Here is a 23228-nt window from a genome sequence, read left to right as displayed (position 1 = left end):
TCAATGTTCAACCAGTGCTGTACTGGTAAATGTTTAACAATCAGCTCTCCAAAAGGGGGGGGGGTGGGCTTGATTTGTAGCATTTGCCAATTTCTGCAGTATAAATACCACCACCATAACCAATTTTAAACTGCCAAGATGACACCACCAAACATGGAATTGGAAATTTATTTAATCGTAAATTTGTATAATTTAATTTTTAATAATGGCTGTATTTAACAACTACCTCACAACATTCCTAATTTTAACAATCAGCAAGCTGTTTTGAGTGAGATCTAGCACACTCTTAAAAGGGAGCATGGTGGAGGAATGGAAACAGCACCATAGCAAGAAGGGCCCTGGATTTTAGCTAAGAGACCACAGGTGACCTACTGAAGTTTTCTGGCTTTAGAAGCAAGAGTAGGTAATCTCAGGACTTAGGCATTGGCAAGGACTTCATGACTAAAACACCAAAAACATTGGCAACAAAAGTCAAAATAGACAAATGGGACCTAATTAAACCCCAGAGCTTCTGCACAGCAAAAGAAACGATCATTAGAGTGAAGTGGCAACCAAGAGAATGGGAAAAAATTTTTGCAATCTACCCACCTGACAAAGGACTTATATCCAAAATCTACAAATAACTAAAACAGATTTACAAGAAAAAAACAAACCCATTCAACAGTGGGCAAAGGATATGAACAGACACTTTTCAAAAGAAGACATATATGAGGCCAACGAACATGAAAAAAATGCTCATCGTCACTGGTCATTAGAGAAATGCAAATCAAAACTACATTGAGATACCATCTCACACCAGTTAGAATGGCGATCATTAAAAAATCTGGAGACAACAGATGCTGGAGAGGATGTGGAGAAATACAAACACTTTTACACTGTTGATGGGAGTGTAAATTAGTTCAACTATTGTGGAATAGAGTGTGGCGATTCCTCAAGGACCTAGAAATAGAAATTCCATTTGACCCAGCAATCCCACTACTGGGTATTTATCCAAAGGATTATAAATCATTCTATTATAAGGACACATGCACAGGTATGTTCATTGCTGCACTGTTTACAATAGCAAAGACTTGGAACCAACCCAAATGCCCATTGATAATAGACTGGACAGGAAAAATGTGGCACATATACACCATGGAATACTATGCAGCCATAAAAAACGATGGTTCCTGTCCTTTGTAAGGACATGGATGAACTTGGAAACCATCATTCTCAGCAAACTGACACAAGAACAGAAAATCAAACACTGCGTGTTCTCACTTATAGGCAGGTGTTGAACAATGAGAACACATGGACACAGGGAGGGGAACATCACACACTGAGGTCTGTGGTGGGTGTCTAGGGGAGGGACAGTGGGGGGTAGGGAGTTGGGGAGGGATAACATGGGGAGAAATGCCAGATATAGGTGATACGGATGGAGGCAGCAAACCATATTGCCATGTATGTACCTATGCAACAATCTTGCATGTTCTTTACATATACTCCAGAACCTAAAATGCAATTATATATATATATATAAAATAAAATTTTAAAAAAGAAGAAGAAAAAGAAAAAAAAAAAAAGAACCATCCTCTTCAAAGATTCTGTGATTTCACAATCTTCCAATACCACCTCAAATAACTGGATTCTGTTGCCCTTTCCACTGTGCATTTACAGTTTTCTTTCTACTCAAACACACATGAAATGAACTAATAATAACTTTTCAATAACAATAATAGGTAACATTTATTGAGGATGTACCATGTGCCAGGAATCTTAACTTATTAAATATGCACAACTCTAAGAGATTGATGCTATGATTATAACCATTTCAACAATGAGTACATGAATGTTGAGAGAAGTTAAATAAATTACAGGTCTCACACCCTGGCCTCTGTGTATTTAATCATGGAACTCTAAATAAATAAACCATAACATTGCCATTACAGAGGGGACGTTTTTAGGTCTCTATATAGAGTTATGACTTCTAAAGGAAAATCTGATGAAACAAGTGTGTATCAGGTAGTAGATAAGCCAAAGAAATTTCCTTAGTATTTCCAGGGTAAATTTTTTTTTAAGTGCCTCAAATTTTAAAAGGTTTGTGACCATGATTCATAGCCACTTCCTTTGCTATCTAATGCCTACAGTTAGTTCCTGACAAAGGAAATAATTCTTTATTGATTCTTAAATATGCTCCCGTACTATACAATGGGAAGGATGGCAGCATTCGGTAACACAAACTTCCTTAAACAAATTAGATATTCCATTACCCCCCAATAAAATCTTATAAGAAACCACCAATTACTGTGAGAATTATCTTCATTTTAACCATCTGGTTCTTCTGAATAGAGAGAGTGTTTGCACATGAGCCTGAGACATAAGACAGAGAACTGTTGTTATCTTGATGTAGTGCAACATGTGAAAATAATTGCTTTTAGTGTGGCTAATACTCCTATCATACACAATACAACTGTAGGGCAAAATTCTTGTCTGTGTTCCATATAAATAATTTGACTCCAACATTTAACTCTCCTTATATGTACAAGGCTGACTAGACATTCTAAGACTGACTTAATTGTGCATAAAATTTCCCAAACTAACTCAAGGATGAAAACCCACACACGAGAAGAATAGGGACTTAGTGTGACCATTTCCATAATGCACATGAACATGTGATTTGACTTCTTTAAGAAGATAAAGCGTATGTGTCCTGTGTGCTGCTTATTCTCTGTTTGTCTCTCACATTTATTTCTTATCCTCCACTGTCCTGTTTTGTACCCAGGAGGGTGATTTCTACTGTTGTAAGCCCCGGACCCCTTTGTACTCTGGCTTCAGGTTGGTTTGGGCCAATAGGAGAAATTGACAGGAGATTGAAACATTAAGAAATGGAACAAGGGTTTTAGATCCCCACCAATATTCTAAGGCCATGGATCCTGCCATGCAATCCCTCTTACTCTTCCAATTCCTGGTCCTTTCAGACCTGTGGTAACAGCATGTGCCCATCTTCCCTCTTGGTTCCCTTAATTTTGACTACATCTCTATAAACAGGGCCTTTGTTAAACTCACTTTGGCTAAACCCTTCACATGGCCATCTATCTGTTCCCTACCAGGATATTCACTGAAATATCATTCTCCAAATAAGTTAAATACAGATATCAAAAATGTTCTAAATGCCATGTATTATTTGTTATATATGGTAACTTCTCCTGTATATATGTGTGTATGTGTTCGTGTGTGTGTGTCTTTGTATGCATATCTACATATTTTATCCTCTCCATATTCCTTTAAACAGTAAGTCCTTATTTATTTGATTCAGGTAAAACTGAATTAAAGCAACTTTTCAGGCACCTGTTGCATACATTGAGGTATCCTGGAAATGCAGATTGCAGTTTGATGCTGAAGAAAATCCTGTTTAAAGATGCAGCTTGGTCTGTAGCCAAGGTTTTGAAAGCGGGCAGAGTCCAGAAGAAAACACAATCTATTCTATTCCAAGTTACAGGAAGCTGATTACACAGTTTTACATTACCATGTCAAAGAGTTCTATTTTGTTGCCTTTCCATTTTACATCTATAGATTCCTTCCCAGTAAAACACTGATAAAATGAGTCAATAATTATTAATAACAGTAATAGCTAACATTTATTGAGCCAAATATTGCATGGGGCACGTGTATACTAAAAATTATATGTTGTTTTTAAGAAATTCAAATTTAACTAGGTGTCCTCTTTTTAAATTTTTGTTTTGTTTTGTTTTGCTAAATAAGGCAACCCTACACATGTGTGAATGTTTACCAGACTGAGCAACATAGATGTACAACATTTTCTTAACTGCAGAAAATTCTACTGGAGAGCTCTTTTTAAAAATCATATCATGAACTCAGTTTATATTAGTACTTAGTGTTAATACAAAAAAAAAATGCCGTGTATCATCATCTCGCTATCTAAAGAGCAATGCATTTTGTCAAAAACAGACATTTGTGTAGTTAAGATTCTGAAATTTTACATTTATTTTATTTACTTTGGATGTGGAACAGAGACTGACTTCTGACCACCAACTTTCAAATGAATACTTTAGGAAGCTGGATAGTCATTTTTCCAATAATTAACCCTTTGAGATAGTCTTTCTTTTAATATCCCATAATGGCATTGTTTAAAAAAAAGAGAATTACATTATTGTAAAATGTAACCTCCATGCAGAAATATGCTTAATATGTATTTGTACAGTTTCTAAAATAACCATAAGGCTTGACATTCCTTTGTGATATGTGTTATAGGCTGCCTGCTCTCATGGGATCATTCAGAGTTCGTCCCTCATGATTTTCTAGGTCTGGGCAGACATATTTTTTCTTATTTTTAAACACCCCATCGGCACCTGGTAAATATGTAGCTAGAATCCTCAGTAAATTATTTAGAAACTAAAGGAATAGATTGTATTTTTTTAAAGGGGCATTAAGAAAATTGACCTCTGTTTCTCTAATAAAAGTGGGAGAGGCAGGACCCTTCTATCCCAATCAATGCCATTAATTGGTTATTGGAGCAAATGAATGATTCTTTCTACCTGTTCTCCTCCAAGTTTAGGAGGAAATAATCTGGTCAATTAACCTTTGGCATCATGGGTTTGAAGCAATTTGGAAGAAGGTTAGGTTTTTTTATTTCCCTGGGCTATTCTTTTGTCCCCTGTGCTTTAAGAAGAAACTCAATTCAAGACATTCCAACAAATCCAGAAGGAAAAATCCTGATTCCTCTAATGCTTGAGAAGTGAGACTCACAAGCAGGCAACGGGCCTTTATTTCTGGAGGGAGACAGCTGGAGCAAGCTCTCTCTGCAGGGCTAAGAGCATCTTGCTCTTTATTCGGTTTCTCTGATGAGGCCTTTAGTTGGGCATCAGTTTACCCATTGGTAAATGGAGTTGAATAATATATACTTACCACTCCATAGTAAATGAATATTGAAGATCTTTGGCTAAAGAGGGCTATGAATATGTAAAAGCACTGTGAATACAAATCAAGAATTCATGACTTAGTAAAAGCTCAATATGTTGATAAATCTTGAATTTTTGCAAATGCTGAGATGTTTCACTTTTATTCAGAATATATAATAGTTAGGGATTGAAGTTTAGCCAGAGAGGCTTTATGCAAAGGACACATATGTAACTATGTACAGTAAAAAGCTGTACATCTGGCATGTTGGGGGAGACTGGAGGCACCAATCAGTCAAAAGTTCTGACTAACAATTTTTCATTGCTTCTGGTAGTTCTCTTGTTTCTTGTCTTGGGCTCTCTATTAAAGCCTAGATGTGTGCGTGTGGTAGCGGGGAGATGGCAGTTTTACTCAGGGAAAGCTCTGTTTGCCCAAAGTTCACTAAAACATCGATGTAGCTCAGCCCTACCCCCATGCAAGGCTCAAAGTAACCACAGAGAGCTCCATGCACACAAATCATGGGATCCTTAGGTGTGGCATTGTGACATCAGAGGAGCAGATGCTGAAATGGGATACGTACATGCAAATAGACTTGTGCACAAGTGTGAGCTGAGCCACACCTGGCCCATTCTGCACTTTGGTACTAATCAGAAAAAAAGGTCACTTCCTCTGGCTAAAAGCAGAGTCTACAAGCAGCATGAGATTTGGTGAGCCTCCACTTTTATCTTTACTTGGATACCCATGCTGTGAACAACCTACATAATCAGATGAGGTGGCCCCAAATGTGAACTTGGGGAATTCTTTGATCCCTCCAGAAGGATGGATTTGTCTGTGTGAAGAAATTGTATTCAGTTTAATTTTTAATTTTTAATGACTTGCTGTTAAAACTCCTATACTCTCCAAATGTAGCTTTCTGGGTAATTTGAGGTTGTCACCTTTTTCTCATTTAGGAGTACAGGATTAATTCAATAGCTACACGTAGACAGATCTGATGCTGAACTTCCTAGTAGCCAGTGCAAGAAACAGAAACTCAAGAAATTCAGTTGTTCTCACTATCATCAGATAAAGAAAGTAGCATACTCAGTTCCACTAGGGAATCAGTGATCCTTTTTTACTTTCAAATCTAAAAGAAATTTCTTGTATGAAATTTCACCTAAGAGCCACTGAGGCCTCTTAGACAACCATTGCACTAATGGTTTATAGTAAATGTAATGGCAATATTTGGCAGCAGTTTCCTGCAAAATCCTTAAAAAAAAAAAAAAAGCAAAGTCCAATTGCGTTAATTCTGAGAAGGCTGAGCAAATTTGGACTTAGGTGTGGATCTTTTGGTGCCTGACTTAATCAAAGGACAGAACTTCTGGGAAACTAAATACTCAGCCTAGTCCTCAGACTGGCAGTTTCTAGATATCATCTGCAGTCAGCTTCTGCGTGGTGACAGAGTTTTTTCTGAACCCCAGAAAAGGGAAGGGGAAAAAGGATAAGACACACAGATTTCACAGCAAATTGATTCACTTTCCTCACTTGAATGGGACTGTGCTTTATTTTATTGTATTTTTTTAGAGATAGGGCTTCGCTTGGTCACCCAGGCTGGAGTCCAGTGACACAATCATAGCTCATGGTAACCTTGAACTCCTGGCCTCAAACAATCCTCCCAGCCTCAGCCTCCCCAAGGTGCTGGGATTACTTATAGGCATGAACCATCCTGCCCAGGTGGGCTATGGTTTATTCTAAGATGATGTCCTTCCAACTTTGGGAAGGGTTCTAAGTGCTTTCTTTGGTGTAATAATGGTAAAAAAAAAAAAAAAGGTAGAAATTTTATATTTTGTATTGCTTGTTGAGTGTCTTTATTTGTGAATATGAACTTGAAAAATCTTTATTGGCCCCCAAGTCTGAGAGGTGGCTATTAATGGGCCAAGAAATCTCAAAGTCTGACAATGACAGCCATGGACTATGTTCCCAAAATACCATTTCCCAAAGTAATAGAGGAGAGAGTCATACTTGCAGACGGTGCCTTGGCAGGAGGGCCCTTATCATTTAATGGTGCTGAAGATAGCAAGACTTCCCCAATATTCCCAATACAGTAAGCATCCTCATTATCACTAACATGGGTATCAAGGATATCTTTATAAATCAACTTCAGATGTGCAAGCCTGCAGATATAATGGTTAAAACGCCATTGTTCTACTGAGTGCAGAGGTTTTCAAAGCAACGTTACCTGTAAACTGTCGCTGATGTAGAGAAGTTTCTTACAGTTTGACAATCTTTCTGATATTAAACACCCCAACCTGATGCTAGTCCATAGTGGAAATAGTTATAAAATGTTTTCTCCCAGATAATCTAATGAGTTGGTCTGCCATCTGGAAATATTTAGTAGTGTCCAAGTGAATATAGAAGAATGATTGATGGAAGTGATTTACCCTTGATCAAGTTCACACTGAGTCACTCTTACAGTCACTCGTAGTCAAATAAGACTAGGTATTATTTGATGCCACTCCTAGTTTCTCCTAGTAAAAGCAGGCATCAGTACCTCAGAGGACACTTACTTCCCCATCCACAGTGTGTCTACATTATTTTACCTTGGATTTTACTATTTTTTGGTTTACAAATTATCTACCTACTGACATATTTTTCTCAAAGGGAAATACCATGACTTCAATGAACGTTCTCATTTTTTTTTTTAAAATGAGCACTTTGTACCAAGGATCATCCTTGGTAATGGGAATACAAAGATCTTGCAGGAAAACTATCATTCATAAGCAGGCAGTATGCTTTATATGGGCTAACCATAATTCACACACACATACACCCACACACACACACACACGCACACACTGCAAGGGAAGTATTATTTTCCTTTTTAATTTTTTTTTTTACAGATGTGGAAACTAAGAGCCAGGCCAAATAATAGTTCCAAATTATAGAAAGCTAGGAAGTAGAGTGGATCTATTTCTAGATAGATACCAGCCCTTTCTAATTTCAATGCAACACTATGTTGTTCTAATAAGACATAGTATCTTTCCTTAAAGAGTTCGAAGTCTAGTGTATTTGGCATACTTTTTGGGCCCTGAGCACCTCTGACTATTTTTTCTATGTCTACAGAATTTCCTACCTATGAGTCCAAGACAGAAGACAGAAATGCACTTTCCCAGCCTTCCTGGCATGACTTAGGCTCCTTCAATCAGTAGCTGATGCATGAGACTTCTATTTGGAAGGGAATGGAATTTAAAAAAAAAGTACCATATGAAATCCATTTCACTAAGCAGTAGCAGAGCCATCCAGGCTTCAGAGGCAGCAGAGGCAGAGGTTTTGCAGGTGGCGTTCAGTGCCCAGGAGCAGGGGACCAAGTTCTGATGCTTGTGCACCGTGCTACAGAAGCAGACTCCCCTGGAGTCATCTTAGATACTGATCCTAACCTCCAACCCTGATTTTCTCACTTTCCCAGAAATTCTCTGGGCCTTCAAATAACTTTTACTAAATTCCTCTTTCTGTTTAACTAGTTAAATTTAGTTCGGTTACTAGTTAAATTTAGTTCGGTTACTAGTTAAATTTAGTTCTGTTGTTGTCAACTAAAGGTCCTGACTTTATTTCCCTCACAATGGCTTCAATATAATAGAGATTTTATAAATCTGGTTGGTTGGTTGGTTGACAAAAGAAAAAATGATTTAATAGAATAAATTAATAGAAGATACATTTTCTAGGCCCTTATACATCTTTGTCACCCTCTGTTTTTAGAATCTATCTCAATTTATCAACATCCTTCTAAAACATGTCATCCAGAACTGAAAACAATGTTGCAATGTGGCCTGATTAGTATTGAAGAATATAAGATGATCACCTTTCTTGGTTTAAGCTGTTTATCTCTATGCATGCAGTCTGGAATGACATAAGCTATCTTAGTAGCTGTATCACATGATTAAGAAAGCAAGCCTGAGAACTTATAGGATTCAGTAATCAATATTCAATATGAGCCTAAATATGTGAGGTGGCTACTAGAAGAGTCAATTCAGTTTTAGATGGGATCAATAATAGGGGAAGAGAACTAACCAAAAGTGGAATGAGCTGAGTTCCAAACTGGTAAGTTCCTAGTCATGAAGGAACAAAGACTGCATGGCCTCCAGCCAAGGATGCCTGAAAAGGAATTTCTGCTTTGAATAAGAGGATGTGCAGGATGACAAAGCCCATGATTCTGTGATTCTATCTTCCAAGACAGCACAGAATCACAGACTATGAATTACCTGAATGTGGGGCTCACCAATGTCAGTTGTGGAGGCTCTTGAGGTCAAGGCACTTGTAACTCAAGTACATTTACTATACATTAGAGAAGTATTCAGATGAAGTTTATCTCCAAGGCAATTGAAATATTTAATCTTGGCTGAAGTTGGGAAAATTTCAAATTCCAGCAGAGGGAAACTGCTATGAAATGTACCCGATTCATCAAATATTTATTGGTTAAAAGGGAGGAAAGGGCTTTGTGCCCTCCTGGTGTTTTCAATGGGGTGAGGAAGCTGACAAAAAATAAACCGTGAAACATAAGTAAATTATACAGCATGTTAGAATCTATGAAAAAGAAAATGTAGGACAAGATAAAAAGAATCCAGAGGGCAGGTCAGTTTGCAATTTTAAATAAGGTGATCAGAGTAGTTCTCATTGAGAAGATGATTTTTGGGCAGACGGGAAGGAATTGAGGAAGCCAGTCATGCGGCTGTCTGAGAAAAGAGCTTTCCTGGCAGAGAGAAGAGCTAGAGGAACAAAGGCCTGAGGCAAGAGTGGGCCTAGTGTATTCCAGGGACAGCAGGGAGCCTGTGTATCTGGAGCTCAGTAAACACAGGAGAGAGAATTAAGAAGAGGAGATCAGAGAAGGGTCAGATCACATATGGCCTTGCAGGTCATTGTAAGGACATTGGTTTAATCCTGAAGAGGTGACAGGGTCAAGCAAGAGACCTGTGTGGGGTTGTTGCTACACTCCAGGTAAGCAATGATGGTGGCTCTGATCAAGCTGGCAGCAATGTTGCTGGTGAGAGGTTGTAAGATTATGAATATATTTGGAAGGTAAAGCCAACAGGATTACCTTCCTGTTGCTTTAATGCTGTGTTAAAGGATAAGAATATAGGGTAAATTCAAGGCTTTAGGCCTAAGCAACTGGAAAGCTGGAGTTGCCAACAGGTGAGAGGAACAGTTCAGGGAAGAAGAGGAGGTCGTCCGGGGCCATGTGAAGCGTGCTGGGCATGTAGAGGAGTTGAATAGGCAGCAGACCCTACTTGTTTGGAGATCCAGGAAAGGTCTAGGCTAAAGACAGAAATTGTAGTGTATTCAGCATTTTGGGTGCATTTAGTGTCATGATGCTGGATGAGGAAGGAGAGTATATTTGGGAAAACAAGGATGAACGGAAGAACCCTGGATCATCTTGGGCATAAAGGCTTGGAAAGAAGAGAATCAGCAAAATGCACTGAAAAAGAAGAAGAATGAGGTGGCAGAAAAACAAAACAAACAAGTGTGGTATCATCAATGTTTAAATACCTAATTTTGAAGACTTCAGAAGACTACTAAAATGCCTCATTCATTTTGTGTGCAATCAAGAAAGAAAATCATATTATAGCTCTTGACAGGAAGAAGAAATGGGAGGAAGGAAGAGATGGAGAGAAAATAACTGTAATGAAAGAGAATGGAAGACAAGGTGGGAGAGGGAGAAATGAAGAAAGTGTGGGGTAACAGCCCTTTATCCTTAAAGATTTTAAATCACACAAAAAAGATGTAAACATAAGACCTAATCCTACTCTGAAACTCATCTGAACTATTTTTAAGTCCTCTGTAACATTTGATTATATCCTGATTTCTTTCTCCCTGAGAAAAAGGGAGGAAATGAAAAAAGGAATTATACTAGATGCTTCCACATAGTTATTTTATATAATCATGACAACCTTGAAATATATAAATCATTAGCCCTATTTTATACTTTTGTTTGTTTTGAAAGATACAGGATCTCACTATGTTGCCCAGGGTGATCTTGAACTCCTGGCCTCAAGCGATCCTCTTGCCTTGGCCTCCCAAACTGCTGGGATTATAGGTGTGAGCCACTGTTGCTGGGCCTATTTTAGGAATGAAGAAACTAGGGATTGAGAAGTAACTTTTTCAAGATGCAATATTAGTAAAAAATAGAAACTGGAACAACTCACTGCCACCACACAATCAACTGGAGATGAATTAAAGTTTTAAATATTTGTTTTTCTTACCTTTTCCTTAAGGGTAGGTTCCTAGGACTGCTCAGTCCAAAGTTAACACTGAATCCCCCAATTCCCTCAGCCTGTGTTATTTTGTGTTTAAATGGGATCATGCTTGTTAATGGATAGTGAATAAATTATAGTTATCTCTTTAATTAATCATTGCTCTGCACTATTTATTACATTGCTAATGGAATATTTTTGTAATTATTTCTCCACATGTGAAGGTAACACTTTAAGCCTTTTAAAATGTTACCAAAGAAGCTACTTCTAGATTCTTCTGGGACAGTTATAGTAGCAGATCGTGGTGTTTTCTAAAAGTAAGCTTTCCCTCAGAACAAAACTCAATCAGAAATGTCATACTTGAACAAGATTATAAAAAAGCGTGTTCACAGATGTCAAAAGGTTATGTCATATAAAACATGCTGGTCAAAGAATTGATTCTCAGTTTATGCATTATTTCTACGACATTCTAGGATACAAAAAGAGAGGTGGTGTGATACTGGGGAGAAATGCAGACCTTGCTTTAGAACCTGGCTCTATTATTTCCTAGCAATATTGAATTTGCAGGGTGCCAAATCACCTCCCTTCATCGTACCCTTCATTCACTGTTCCTGTCTCTGACTCAATATGCCAGTCCTAGACATGCTTATTCAGAGGACACATTGTCACGTCTATCCCCATGTAGCCCTGTGCCACCTCCACTGCTCACCCACCCCTGTTCTCTGCATGGCCAAATGCAAAGACCTCAGTCAGGCCTTGCTATTGTCTTTAAAGAATCACATCCACCCCCAAGCCTGCTGAGCTATTGCCCAAATCTTTCTTAATTACTTTTGATGTAGTCTCCTAGAATTTATTCTTCTCCACTCACTTTGAAAAGATGAGTGGAAGGTAGAAGTAAAGCAAAATATGCCCAATTTATAGATGTTCACTTTTAAGTGGTAAGGATTTCAGACACAAATTAATGTATTTAGCTTCACTTTCAAGGTTCCTTGGAGTAGCATCCTCTGGGGTGATAGAAAACAAAAATCTTATAAACTAATCAATTTAAATGTATCCAGAACTGCTTTGATTCTGCATTAAAAATCAAGGCCACTAATGGTGCTCAATAAGTATATTTGCTGAAAAGATTGAGTTGATCATGGCATTCCTATGGTCATACCACAAGCCTTAATTAAATATGTCTATAATAGCTATATAAAAGCTTAAATGTTGCTTTATTTCATCAGGATCCCTGAAAGTTAATAAATAAAATTAATCAAAGTTAGATCACTACTTGGCAATTTCTGAAGGCAAATGTAATATTTTCATAAAGGTTACCATTTTCAAAGCATCTTATACCACTGGATTCTCCATAAGCCTGTGAGAGTCACCATGCCCAATTTTTAGATGAGGAACATTAGGCTTAACAGCATAATTAACCCAACATTACACAACCAGGAAATGAGCCACCATCAGTACTCAAATATTCTGAAACCCTTATTCCCTTCAAAGTTTGGGGCTTTTCTTTATGAATATCATCTTCCATGTTCAGTCATCAAAGTCCATAACATAAACCCAGGAGATGGGAAGTATCCTCATGAAGGCTGTCTTCAAACACTGCCCTATTATTTTTAATGAGTGGTACAGACAAGTGCCATGAATTTGGAAGAGGAAATAACAGTTACCTGTGAGTTATAATGGTCTTAAAGTAGATCATTTTAGGAATAGGTTTGGCTTTTTCTACTTTATTTTACATTAAGAACATGACAGTTTGGAAAAAATCTGAATGAACATCCTTAACTTTTGCCAATATTTGTTATCCTGTTCCGTCACTTTTATCAATTTCCCAATTTTTATGATTTGGAAAGATCTAGAAATCATAAAAGATTACACGAACCCAAAAGCATGTGTTTTGAATAATTGTCTAGACATATATGAAAAAGAGCAATAAACCCACTTTGAGACCTTGAGTTAGGCAGAGCTTCCTTTCTCACTGTTAACTGAGGATAAGAGTATTTGTAAGGAGTGGCTGTGAGGGGAGAGCTCTGCCAGTGTGGGGTTCCTTTCTCCTGCTCCTCTGCTCGCTGTCCTACAGTGTGCCTTCTTCTCTGACTCTTTATTTTTGAATGCATTGTTTTTTCCACATATTTAATAAACAATCGTTCAATCAACATTTTCGAGTGCACTGTTCTAGGTACTGAGGAACTCCATATCTGGGATTCAGCTGTAGGTCACAAGGGCTCATGGGAAATAAAGATTTAGCACAGTAACCACAACATGCTACAAACTCTGCACAGTGGAATACCCTGGGAGCAGCATGAGCATGGAAGATTTGTATCACGCTGGCAAAGCAGATCGGGAAGGGCTTCCTGGAAGAAGTGCTGCTTGGACTGATCGTTAAAGTTAGCCAGGAATAAACTTGACCTCAGGGTGAGGAGAAGGAAGAGATGTAAGGTGCAGGAAGTAACAGCAGGGCAAATGTGCCTCTTCACTTATCCTTTTCTTATCTATTATTTTCAACATTCTTCTAATATCTTCTAATACAGAGGTTGTTAGCTGCCTAGCAATTATCCATTCTCCCCCTTTCTCTGGAATTCACGGAATAGCTAGAAACATTTACTAGTCTCCCTTGCATTCAGGTATAGGACTTGAAGAAAGAGTGTAGTCGCTCTTTTCTATCTCTGGATTCAACCAACAGCAAATCAAAAATATTTCTTTTTAAAAATGAATGGTTGTGTCTATACTGAACATGTACAGACATTTTTTTTGCTTGTCATTCTTCCCTAAATGATACAACTATTAACATAGCACTTATGTTGTACTAATTGTATTACTATGTATACTAACACGCATAATATACTATGTATACTAATTGTATTAGATATTTTAAATAGTAAAAGATGATTTAAAGTATAAGGGAGGATACCCAAAGGTTATATGCAAAACTATGCCGCTTTACATAAGGCACTTGAGCACTAGTAGATTTTGGTATCCATGGGTTGGGGGTGTGTGTGTGGGGGGGTCCTGGAACCAATTCCCTACAGTACCAAGGGAAGATTGTGTGTCATTCTTTACTTCTTTTTCCCTTCTGGTGCCTGGAAGTTAGGTGTGAGAGCGAGAGCTCTAATGATCATCCTGGACCATGCAGAGGGAACCCAGGAAAATAATGGAGCTGTGAGCTGGAACAAGTGTGAGTCTTTGACTTCATGAAGCCAGCTTATTTAGGCAATTTCTTTCATGTAAGAAACCCTTGTTGGGTCATTATTACTTTGTGCTTTTTTTTTTCTACTGTACATAGCTAATCCTAATAATAAATGATCCACCTTCCAAGATCATTCTAGCTTACAAGCAATAATTACTTAATTCATAGTATGTGTTTGTACCACCCATTAAACAAATACATTTCTGTCTGAAGACAACTTTTGTGTGACTATTTCATTTTTCCTCGATTTATGTTGTGCCTTTCCAACACAACATAAAGCACTAAGGAGGAGAAAGCACTAAGTCATACATTCTTCTTTGTCACCACAATTTCTAGCAAATTGTCTGGTATAGAGTACATGTTTAATAAATGTTTACTATCTGATTACAGCATGATTGTCCTTTAGAAAGAATGTGGAGAATTTAAAGTCTTTAAGACTCTTCAGAAAGGGAAGTAACAGTGTAAAGAAACATACGTCCTCTAGACACACACACACAGCAAAAAACCTATGAAGTGATGGCTCTGAGATTAGCTATATGACTTTGTTTACTTGAGAAATTCCTAGTTTGCTTTCTTGAAAATAGAAGTCACCAGCACAGAGACACCTAGGCAGAACCCAATTCATCTGTGTGTACAGCCTCCCACTGATGAAGTTTGACGCCTAAAAACAAAATCTCATGAATGTGGAAGCTGCTTGTGCTAAAAGTCATTATTTCACAAATGCTTTTCTTCTTTGTCTTTAGTCTAAATGCAGAGTTCATTTACATTTGAATAAATAACGTTTCATCATGTGTTGAGCCTCTAGTTGTTTTTAAAAACCTTCAGCTCCCTGAAGCTGTCCGCAAACACTTGGTTTTCACAAATTGTCCTTAAAACATATCTACATGGTCCATGGGCAATTAACTGTCATAGAAAAAAAGATAAGGGAAACTGAGGAAGAAAACAAGCTACATCGGTATGTCAATCAAATGCAGATGGAAAACAAAACAAAACAGAAAACATTTACAATATCAAAAGAAAACAAAATCACTTTTTAATTTACTTTCTCTTTGTCAATTCTGAAGTGAAGCACTTGCTCTTTCCTTATTAACATTAGTCTTTTGAGCAATTTTTTCCATTGTAAGGACTTTCTAAAAAACCATTTTCACACATTTCTCAGATACATCAATCCTTTCGGCATTCCTCCATGCACACATTATGGCACCCCAGCTCTAAATATAAAAAACTTTTATTATGTCCATTAACCGTGGACATATGTGCTCCAAAAGTTTCCTGACACGCAGTCATTTGTGGTTTTTTAATCATAAACAGAAAATATTCACTAGAAAAATAAAGCAGCAGCCTAAAAATATATCTTTATACATTTCAGTTTTGTTTGGATATGACAAAAGATTGGATAAATGACTGTCCCAGTTGCCAGCTCCAGGAAGTGAGCATGCATGTATTTATATAAACACAGAAACACACATATATTCACATGTGCAATTAAATCCATGCACTGTGCAGGACCCATACTGTCTTGTTTCTAAAATAAGGGTACAAATTTTCCTAAGACTCACTAGGTCTCTCTCTGCCTGAAAAATTAAATGGGGAAGCAAGTAATGCCCAGTAAAATACTTGACAAACAAAGTCATATTTATTGAATGCGTTTATTTTAACAACCAAAAAATTCTAACAGCCTAACAATGCACATAAGTTAAAAATTAATTATCACTTAGTGATAACAAAGATAGTTGATTTACATGGAAAAAAGAACATTTACAATATGTTAATCCTTATTCACATTGTTGATACCGCAATAAAACACAATTTGTTTTTTTCATTTCACAAAAAAAAAAAGGCGGGAAATTGTGCTTTGTCAAGAGGCACTACAAGAGAAAGTTTCTTCTTCCAAATAGATATTATATGACAGATATTGAATAAATAGACATATATGCATTGTAATTCGCAAAGATCTGGCAAGACCACAGGCTAAAATGCCCACAGATTCACTTAGAACCACTGCAAACTTGGCAGTGAAATTAAAAAATAAAAGGCAAGACTTAGCATTGAAAAATACCTAATAAATTTTTGGTTGAAGTGTAAAAGATACCAAATGCGGATGCCATCGATAGATGAACCACCTTGTAAGAGCTTGGCAAAATCAGTTTCCATTACGTGTACAGAGTGACTTTCAGCAACAGTGTAAGAAGACAATTTGGAAAGAGTAACTCGGAGATCAGGAAGCAGCAACCATGGACTTTCTGATTAAAGCTGCAGCATACTACAGAAATAGGAAGGATGGGCCCAGGGCTAACTGCAAACAACCATCCTTTTGCAAAGGTATATGACGCTCGTGTCAAGATAGTTTTTAAACATCATTATTTGAAAAAGTACAGGAAAATGTCCCTTTAAAAACTCCAGAGGTTACTGAGCAGCTAGAATTAGCTTGTATTGCAACATGTCTTCTCCCTGTATATTGTAAGTTCTGAGTTCATATCTACACATAGAGGTTTTTTTAACTCCTACCTTTTATACCTTTCAAATATATAAATAGTATTAACAGTTATATTACAATGTTTGTGTAGTAAACAGAAAATAACTTTCAAAGTGATATTGCATGAGGTCTTTGACAAGGTTTCGTGAGAGCACAACTCAAAAAAGAAAAAAGAAATCCAACCACGTGGGACTGTTTAATGGCCACTTTAAAGCATGGATTACGTTCACTAGGCCAGTCCTGAAGGTGAGGTCTTCTCTTGCAATTACTGTAAGTAGAAGTGGAAAGTAATGCTTCTGGTGTTTCTCATAGGAAGCTGAAAGAGATCTGGAGTACTATAGTAGATTGCAGCTTTAATGCTGATCCCATTAAACATCCAGTCAGCATTAGTTCTGCTTTACATAAGGTAATTGCCATGTAGGTAACTGGGATAATGTTTTCTTTTAGGATGAGTAGGTAATTCTACTGAAATCGCTTCACATACTCTATTGCCCGAAGCTGCACAACGATTCAAAAACAGTTCTTGTTAGGGCTGTCATCCCAGGAAAAGGGACAGGAGAGATTAGGAACTGAAAATGCTTGATTAGGTAGATGGAATGTGTATGAAGAAGAGGAAGCACAAAGTGAAACAGAAATAAGAAATGTCTTTTGGGAGAGGGAAGGATAGAGATTTGAGAGGGAGCCCCTTTAACTGGGCAGCAACTTCTTTTCTAACTTAATATTACACTGAACTATTTTCTATTAAAAAAAAAAAAACAGCAACAACAAACAACTTTTAAATGAGCAGGCTTATTAATTTTCAAATTTGAAGCCACAAGCAGGTAAATAAATTTCACAACAAAATGTGGCTCATACTATGAATTCCATATGTCCAATGTCAAAATGTCATTTGATCAAGACTTGCACTAATGGACAGAGTTTTCTCTACACTGAATTTCAGTTTTACTTATTTGAAATTCCACAGAAATGCATCTGTTCACTACAGTAATGACAAATTGAATAACGGAACATAGCGAGTCATTTTATTGAGTCATTTTAAGTGTGCATTGTGTCTTTAAAAATAATTTTACTTGTATCATTTTAATGTGCCCTGATTTTTTTCACTCTACTTTCTTCTATTTCTTTTTTTTTTTTTTGGCAGTGTTGGTTTATTTTGTTAAATACATACCTCAAAAATTACCCATTAAGCTGCCAGATAGGAAGCCATAGAATTAAAAAAAAAAAAATCAGGGACAAACACAAAAAATAAATAGGAATTCAAAAATAGTCACCCCACCCTGAGAGCAGGCCGCGGTTTATCAAAAAGCCAAAGCGACTCACTGTGAAGTGGTTTTTTTTTTTAATACATAAACAAGTCTTTTCTTTAAGAACTCATTTCACAGTCTATTCTTTCGGATTGTAAAGTCTCTGTCCCATGCAATTTTAATATATATATGTAAATATAGAGATATATACATATACATATACACACACACTTGTAGCTTCCTTCATCTATTTCGTAGTTCTTTTCATCCTGGAACTTGCCTGATGTAACTTCCGTTAAGTGCAAGGATAATGAAGGCAGAGTCTCCTGTGATTATAATAACTATGATCCAGTCATAGAGACGGGATAAAGTGTAACGCTTTAGTGTCTTTGCCAAGGCGATGTCTGATTCGGAAATACTGAACTTATTCAGTCTATATAGGTGTATCCTGTGCAACAAAGAAATGTCCAAAAGGGTAAGAAAAACAAAACAAACAGACATAAAAAGACAAAAATAAAGCAAAAAAAAAAAAGAAAGAAAGAAAAAGAAAAAAAAACCAAACCAAACAAAAAAACTTTTAAAGAAACAAAGGCAGAAAATCCTTGGACCGACGTATTGCTTTGCCTAGTAGGAGTTCACATTATCTCTGGTCAATTTCGGCAGGCGCTGCCTTGCTTTTGTCAGCATTTTCCTCCTCGGTCTCCACTTTGTACATCTCCTCGGAGCCTTCCTCGCTGTCATTCTCCTCTGACTCGGTCAGCAGCTCCTCGTCCTTATACTCGGCCACGTCCACCGCGGAGCCCAGGTGCTCCTTCAGCTTCCCGTGGTGCTTCACGTGGTACCGCTGGTTCTGGAAGAACTTGATGATGGTGTGTTTGGGGAGATCCAACTGGGCCGAAAGAGTGTGGATGGCTTCCTGGTCGGGGTACAGGCCTACATCATGAATAAAGCTTTGGAGGATTCCCAGGGCTTCTAAAGAGATCTTTGTGCGAGACCGGGGCTTTTTGGCACAACTGTCTTCAGTTGGAGGAGGCGGGGGAGGCGCTTCTTCTCTGGGAGGGGAACTCTCCTTGGCTGGCTGAGACTGCTGTCTATGAAGGACCTGATAATTAAAAGAGAAAAAAAAATGAACATTGGACTCATGAGTTTATCTTTTTTTATTTTTATTTTTGAGACGGAGTTTCGCTCTTGTTACACAGGCTGGAGTGCAATGGGGCGATCTCGGCTCACCGCAACCTCCGCCTCCTGGGTTCAGGCAATTCTCCTGCCTCAGCCTCCTGAGTAGCTGGGATTACAGGCGCGCGCCACCGTGCCCAGCTAATTTTTTTGACCCTCTGAAATATGTGCTATCTATCTAGCACTGGAGGTAAGCTATAGTCATTTGTAAAGTCAGGTCTTTGGGAAGCTTAAAAGCATTTCTGGAGATTTAGTATCTCACCTACAAAACAGGAGTTATAATAGTATTTGCCAATAATTAGTAGTATTTGCCAACATTTATATACTGAGACAAAAAGTCAATTGCTTAAATCTTGATTTAAGCAACCTGGCTTCAGAGTCTTCTATATCTTTAACCACCAAGCTATGCCACCTCTCAGAAGGCTAACGGCAAAGAAACTGGACACAAAGGGGAAAGTCCATATTCTTCCACTTAGCTGAGTATCCCTGGGCAAGTCACTTAATATCTTTAAGCCTCGATTTCATCATATATCTAAGTAGGATAAGAAACTAACCTCCTGGGGATGTTGTAAGGATTAAATGACATAATTATTAAAAAGAACAGTGCTTGTCTTAAATTAGGGATTGGCAAACTTCTTCAGGAAAGGGCGAGACAGTAAATATTTGAGGCTCTGGAGGGTCGATCTCTGCCACAACTACTCAATTCTATTCTATTGCATAAGCAAATGAACATGGCTGTGTTCCAATAAGACTAGATTTGGCCCATGAGTCATAGTTTGCCTCATCTCTGGCTTACAGCAAATATCCAATAAATGACAGTAATTATTATCAGTCTCATAATGACTCTTACAGTATTACAGAGGAATAATTGGTACTTAAGCCAGGAAATCAATCCTTTGTAAAATTAGAAATGATTTTAGATTCTTTTGGTTCTAATTTTGATCCTTTTGATTTTAAATGTATTTTTTTAGAATGTGAAAATGTTCAAACTAATTTAAAGACATAACTGTTATCTTAAGTTATGAATTTAAATGACTATTTTATACTTACATAGATGGACTTTCTCAATGTCACTATAAATTAATTAATCCTCTGTTTTGCATATACTTTCTAATTTCTGTGTTTTTTTCTCCTAACATTAAGGCTTTCTAGTTGTAATTTTAATAACTTTTCTTTTATTTCTACTATTCCCCACTCATTTAAATGAAAGCAAAATCTTAGGTAAACTTACTCTTGATCTTCATAATTACTTAAACAAAATCTCTCTGCATGAAATAATTTCCCATTCTAATATTAATTCTATTAATTTCTTCAGTTTGATGAAAGAAAGCAATTCAGGGGAAATTGTCAAAGGAACTCAGCGCCAGCAATCGCCGTAGGCCTATGTGAGAAGGACTTGGTAACGGGGGAGATGAAGCATGAAGTCCTGATGAGGAACTGTAGCCATTGCCCACACCTTACAGCTTCAGCTGTATGACAGAATTACAAGGCTACTGTGCTCTACCTGCTTACAATGTGTCATGTTGGTGCCAAAGGCAAAAAACCACATTACCTACACTTATGTCAGTGCCTAATTTCCTAAATCCCCCAAAACTTTTAAGAAGAATGAGTTCACTTTTTAAAAAACAGAATTCTCCTTTTACTATTTTCTCATATGTTATGGATCTTTTTTATATAATAACAAATTAAACACTTTCCAGAGTTCAGGAGGAAGAAATCCAACCAATTCAAAGAAAACATGTCTAGTTACATTTGAGGATCATTCGTACCACCATCCCTGCCACCTTTCTACCACCACCACGCACTACCCATATGATTCATGTCTTTTTGCTATGAAACATCAGCATCAAAGCAAGCATTTAAGAAAGAAAAAATCTCTGCCATTCATCCTTGTCTTGAGCGACATATGATGAAAAGATACTTTCCCACCAATGTGAAAATGTCAGTCTTTTATGTAGAACTTAATAAGTATCAGGGCAGATGAAGCTGTTACCTAAATAAGGTAGCAATAAACAAAAGAGGTTTAAACTTTTCAAGTAATAATCAAAAATCAAATAATAGTAAAAAGGATAATCAGAAGCAAATAAGAGTATCAGCTATAATAAGCTGATGGCTAGTGGCAGAAACAAATCCTAAGCACAGGACTATAAAACAGTGGCACTAAAGTCCGTATAATATTGACCAATTAAAATGAATGTTCTTAGCATTTTCCTTACCACTTTCAACTAAGAGTAAACTCATGTGGTCTGTTGTGGTAAGCTGGCATCAGCAAAAAAAGTGAGAGCTCTGTTACTTCAGCATCCTAATTATACCCAGCAGGGAAAGCAGAGCTCCGGGGAGGTGGTGGGGGTGGCGGGAGGAACTGGTGCCAGTCAGGTCAGCTTTCATGGCAGGATATTTGCTCTGAGGCCATGATCTGGACAGTATGAGCATCGTAATAAATAAACCTCTGTGTCAACAGGTGAGGATTCCAGTTTTTGGTGAGAGAGAAATTATGTGCAAAGTACATACTGGACTCAAGCATGAGTACTCCCCATTAGAGCAATTGTGCTAATTGGAAAACAAAAGAGAATTAAAATGCCCCATTTTCTAAATTATGCTTGCCTTCTGTAGTAAAAGTCAGCATTACGGTTCCATTTAATTGAATAATTAGATTGGTTCTTCAGGGACTTTCCATTGTGCATTGGTTAGATTTAAAGAGATTTTTCCAAAACTATACTTTGAAGTTACTATAATCTTTCTGCATGATTGCATTTGTTTTGTTCTTCTCCTTAGGTCCAACCAACTGGCCTACTTCACTCCCCCTTATTTCCTAGAACTGCGCACTAGTAATACACATGTACAGAGAAGCCAAACATGAAACAGAGAAAGAACAGTAAGAATAGCTACCCCTCACTGAATGTTTATTCTATGCCAGGCAGTTCTAAGAACTTTACAAGGATTAATTAAGTGAATCCTGACAAGTTCCTCACAAAGGTGCTATCTGGATCAAGACTGAACTGAAAACATGTAGCATTTCCTCTTAATTTCAATTCCCCTCTGAATTGGAAATTACAAACACAGGGGACTGTCAGTCTGATAAAGAAGGTTTCCAGGGGACAATGACAAGGCAACTGCCCATGACAGACTAGGAAGATATTTCTCAAGAGAAGTAATAGTAAGGAAATCATCTACAAAGTAAAATATATAGTTTCTGGTCAGATAATGTACCATACCATAGTCAGTTGGGCGGCACGATGACATCTACATGAAGATGGTTATATCTTCTAGCATCTCCTAAGATGCTAGAAGGTAAGGAAAGAGCAAAACACTGAATGCCCAAATTGGCCTCTCTAAAGTGAAACTGTCTTACAAGTTACCAAACGGGCTGAGCTTTTTCTATTATACTGACACTTTTCTTTGGCTATAAGTCCCTCAATCACAATATATATAATATCTGAGATTAAAAGATTCCCAAAGTTATCTGTCCCAACTATCTGTATTCCCCTAAAATGTTCTAATTACCCCAGGCAGAGAGTTACCGTCTCTAGACAATTCCTAGCAAAAGGACTACATAATTTCCTCTCTAACCAATGGCTAAGAACCCTTCTTAATACCATTTGGTACTTTCTTCTAGTGGTGTAAGTACTCTGAGCAAAAACAGAGCAGTGCCTAATGCTTATAAGACGGTCTTCTCTAGGCAGGAAAACCAATCCAAATCCTCTTCTAAAATCCTCCCATTTAAAGGGCAGAAACAAGTCATCTTTTCTTCACTTTCTCACGTTTTGACTAAATAATGTCAACTCTTTTAGCCATTTTTTCACAGGAAGTTTCTGAACTCCCACTTAACTGATACTTAGCCCATTTTTTTTTTTTTCTGGTCTGCATTTCTCAGAACATCTTCTTAATTCCCTGTTAGTGAACTAGAATGAATCAAATTTGGTCTCTGTCCCAAGCAAGTGCCCTGAGAGTCATGGCGTTGATTGCTGATGGAGAGACCTATAAGTGGTTTCATTCTCAGGCTCATTTGGCAGTTTGGGCATACATTTTTGGTT

The 23228-nt window shown here is 37.5% G+C and overlaps 1 protein-coding gene across 3 annotated transcripts in view; it reads right to left on the bottom strand.

Moving 5' to 3' along the window:
* Window positions 1-15928: 15928 nt before the first annotated feature.
* Window positions 15929-23228, bottom strand: part of SATB2 (SATB homeobox 2) — a 191832-nt gene continuing 184532 nt past the window's right edge. For all 3 annotated transcript variants that reach the window (XM_021670695.2, XM_021670694.2, XM_021670696.2), the window contains one exon: window positions 15929-19120. In XM_021670695.2, coding sequence (XP_021526370.2) covers window positions 18659-19120 — 462 coding nt within the window. In that variant the 3' untranslated portion in view covers window positions 15929-18658. The remainder of the gene's footprint in view (window positions 19121-23228) is intronic.

This window comes from Aotus nancymaae, unplaced genomic scaffold (assembly GCF_030222135.1).
Source record: "Aotus nancymaae isolate 86718 unplaced genomic scaffold, 86718_ANA_hifiasm-v0.15.2.pri h1tg000008l, whole genome shotgun sequence".
Classification (NCBI taxonomy): domain Eukaryota; kingdom Metazoa; phylum Chordata; class Mammalia; order Primates; family Aotidae; genus Aotus; species Aotus nancymaae.
Note: the sequence above shows the minus strand (reverse complement) of the source record. Positions and strands in the feature narration are given on the sequence as shown.